The 3,307-nt window shown below is 57.5% G+C and overlaps 1 protein-coding gene across 2 annotated transcripts; it reads left to right on the forward strand.

Moving 5' to 3' along the window:
* Positions 1–441: 441 nt before the first annotated feature.
* LOC113481361 (mas-related G-protein coupled receptor member H-like) lies at positions 442–2,144 on the forward strand. Of its 2 annotated transcripts, none has more exons than XM_026850918.1 (2): positions 442–737; positions 1,076–2,144. In XM_026850918.1, the coding sequence occupies exon 2, from the start codon at positions 1,106–1,108 to the stop codon at positions 2,048–2,050; it is 945 nt and encodes a 314-aa protein (XP_026706719.1). In that variant the 5' UTR covers positions 442–737; positions 1,076–1,105; the 3' UTR covers positions 2,051–2,144. The 2 variants fall into 2 exon arrangements, with proteins under 2 accessions (XP_026706719.1, XP_026706718.1); XM_026850917.1 differs by having other exon boundaries at positions 444–737; positions 1,072–2,144.
* The last annotated feature ends 1,163 nt before the right edge of the window (positions 2,145–3,307 follow it).

The following is a 3,307-nucleotide window of genomic DNA, read 5'->3' on the forward strand; positions in this document are numbered from 1 at the left end:
CAGTCTGAAGGTATGTGCCCTTGGGCCCAGGGGAGGTTTTGGCGATGATCTCCATGCTCTTCCCAGAAGGGGAGTCACTTCTGAGAAGCACCTGGCTGCCCCACCAGTGCTGCCAGCACCACCAGCACCGCCGCATCGCTGGCATCACCAGCACCACCAGCACCACCAGCATCGTGCTCTGCTGCTGGAGGGGTGATGCCCCCTCAGGGGTGCTGGGGTCCTGGGAGCCCTGAGACAGGCACAGTAGAAATGAAGAATGGCAGAAAACTGCCAGGAGAGGGAAAGCAGTGAGCGAACGGGTCGTAATTCAGGGAGGGGTGTTTCTAATCAGGAGTAAAAGAAGAGCCATTCACAAAATTCTGCTTGCGGTGCTTCTGGCAAAAGCCACTTCCTTTGTGGCTAAAAAGAAAGCAAGATAAATAAAAACAAGGAAGCGGAGCTCTGACGTAGTTGCAGTTACAAAACCATTCCCGACTCTCCTGCGACCCCGCTGCATCTGGGGGCGTGGGGTGTGCTGCCCAGGGGCTCACCAGGGACAGGGCTACAAGAGGAGCCAGTGGGACGAGAGAGGGGACCTCCTGGTGACCAGGGCACTTTCTTCTTCATGCAACTGTCCTGGGAAGATCAGCTTCAGGGGATGGATCCAAAAGGAGCGTGAGATGCCAAGACACTGACACTGATCTGCCTGAGCCCAGCTGGAAAGAGAGCCCTTGCCTGCTGCTTCACCAAAGTTAACAGTTAAGTGCGGTTTTCCTTCATCCCCACCCCACCTTCCTTTCCTCCAGCATCCACTGCCAGCAGCTGCATTCCTCACGCCTCTCCGGGTGACAGGCAGCAGTCTCCCCAGGTTCTCTCCTTGCTGCCCTACACTTGCTTTCTGCATCTCCTGGTGCATGTCCCTCTCCCTTCCTTCCCATCTCCCTCTCCCACCCCAGAATGCCCACCACTGCTCTCCCCCATGTCCTGCTTGCCCTCCACTGGTGCCTTCCCAGCGCAGGGAGCTGGCGAAGGGCCACACAGCTCAGCCTCAACCTCTCCAAGCCACTAATTCCCCATCCCCTCTGACCACAGCCAGGGACAACGTCCCACCACCTGCCCAGCGTCCATGGAGGTGAACCACATGTCCCCACCTCCCGCACTACCCACACCGACCACCGATGGAGAAGACTTGTGCGGGATAGATGTCTCTGACATGGCCGTAGACACTGTCACGCTGTTCATTTGCCTCTGTGGGCTGGTGGGGAACGGGGCCGTCCTCTGGCTCCTCGGCTTCCGCATCCGCAGGATGCCCATCACTATTTACATCCTCAACCTGGCCGTCGCCGACTTCACCTTCCTCCTCTTCATGGTCGCCTCAGCCCTCCTCTACATGATCTACAACATCTCCTGCTCTATCACTGTGTCCTTGATGTACCTGAGGTCGCTTTTCCTGCTCTCACTCTTCTCCTACAACATGGGTTTGTACCTTCTGACAGCCATCAGCATCGAGAGGTGTGTGTCCATCCTCTGCTCCAGCATCCACCGCCCCCAGCACTTGCCAGCCGTGGTGTGCGCCCTGCTCTGGGCCCTCTCCATCGCTGTCATTGCTGCAGTGACTTCTCTGTGCCTGTCGCAGGAGCACCATCACTGCCAGATAGCTCTTATCTCCATGTATGGCCTCAACTTCCTTATTTTTGCCCCACCCATGGTCATTTCCAGCACAATCGTCTTCATCAAGGCCCAGTGTGGCTCCCAGCAGCACCAACCCAAGAGGCTCTACATCGTTATCTTCCTCTCCGTCCTCTTCTTCCTCCTCTTTGCTCTTCCTCTCAGCATCTGGAATTTCCTGCAGCAGTTTGGCTACAGTGTTGTGCCCTCCCAGGTTGTTTTCCTGCTCGCCTGCATCAACAGCAGCACCAACCCTTTCATCTACTTCTTGGTGGGGAGCTGCTGGAGGCACTGCTCCTTGGTGTCCCCCCAGGTTGCCTTCCGGAGGGTCTTTGAGGAGCCAGAAGACAACACAACATGCAGCAATGATACTACAATGGACACGCTGGCCCCAGCTTGTTGAAACCTTTCCACCACTCTGCTTAAGGCCCCCGGGACAGTGGCTGAGGGTTTCCTTGAGTAATCAGATTAATAAATGTCTGCAGTATTTCCCCCGACGTCACCCTCTCATGGTGTAATTCTGTCCCCTGCAGGAGAGGAGAGCAGGAGCATCGCTAAGGTCAATGTGGGGAGGGATGCTCTGCGGGGAGTGTGTTGGAGCACAACTTTCCTCCTCCCTGCCAGCCCACCCCACATCCCAGGGCACTGGTCCCCTCCATGCTCCCCTAAATCCCCTGCTTTTTGGGATGAGCGTTGCCTTTGGGATACTCTGACTCATCTACAGAGTGGGAGTAAAACCCATTCAGTGTCCTAAGTCCCTCTCCCCATCCTGCACAGCCTCTCTGAGCTCTGCTCCCCTGTAATGGAAGGGGGGGAACACTGCACCCCACCAGACTCTGCCAAGGCCCCGCCGCCCTCCCCTCCCGCTGGTACCCGGTTCCTGTATCTCACTGCTGCCTGATATTAATAAACAGCATCGTGCACCCTGAGCTGCCTTCAGTCCGTGTGCCAGTGCTCGCTGCCTTTGTCTGGGTCCTGCTGCCAGCCGAAGTGGCGCATGGAGGGAGGGGGGATGTGACAGCCTGTGCTCACCAGAGAAAAAATGATGCTGACTGCTCGCAGCTGGGACTGCATCAGCACTCCCAGTGCAGGCAGGAGGGACCCAGGGGTACGACAGTGCCCCCAGACGAGTTTATTAGTGTCACAGCAAGTATCTCCTCAAATACTTTTTTTTTAATTTTGTAAGCTTGGTCTAAGTGAAAAGAACTCTTGTTTTCCTTCTGAAATTCTTCCTCTCCCCTGACTCCAGCAGGCTGGAGCATTTCTCCTTCTTCAGCAGGCCAGGACGCTGCAGCAGCAAGGAGAGGGGGAGTTCATGGCCCCCAGTCTGGCCACCACCTTCCAGGAGCAGGGTGCCACATCTGTTTGCCACCACGGGCTCCACAGGGCATCGCTCGGTACAGCTTTGCCAAGGTCTCAGCCGGTGGCACAGTCTCCACTCACTGCAGTGGGGAGAGCTGTGGGTGTGCAGAACGCCAGTGCCAGAGCCGGCAGCCGCGTGTCAGATGGCTCCTGACCAAACGCCATCGTTTCGCCCAGCGCCACGGCGGAGGAGGAGGAGGAGGAGGAGGAGGAGGAGGAAGGGCCATCGCCCATCCTCGGGCTGCCCTGGGGACACGGCGAGCTGCGAGATGCAGCCTCCTCCACACCGCCCCGCTGT

This window comes from Athene cunicularia, assembly GCF_003259725.1.
Source record: "Athene cunicularia isolate RWA chromosome 5 unlocalized genomic scaffold, athCun1 chr5_part3, whole genome shotgun sequence".
Lineage (NCBI taxonomy): Eukaryota > Metazoa > Chordata > Aves > Strigiformes > Strigidae > Athene > Athene cunicularia.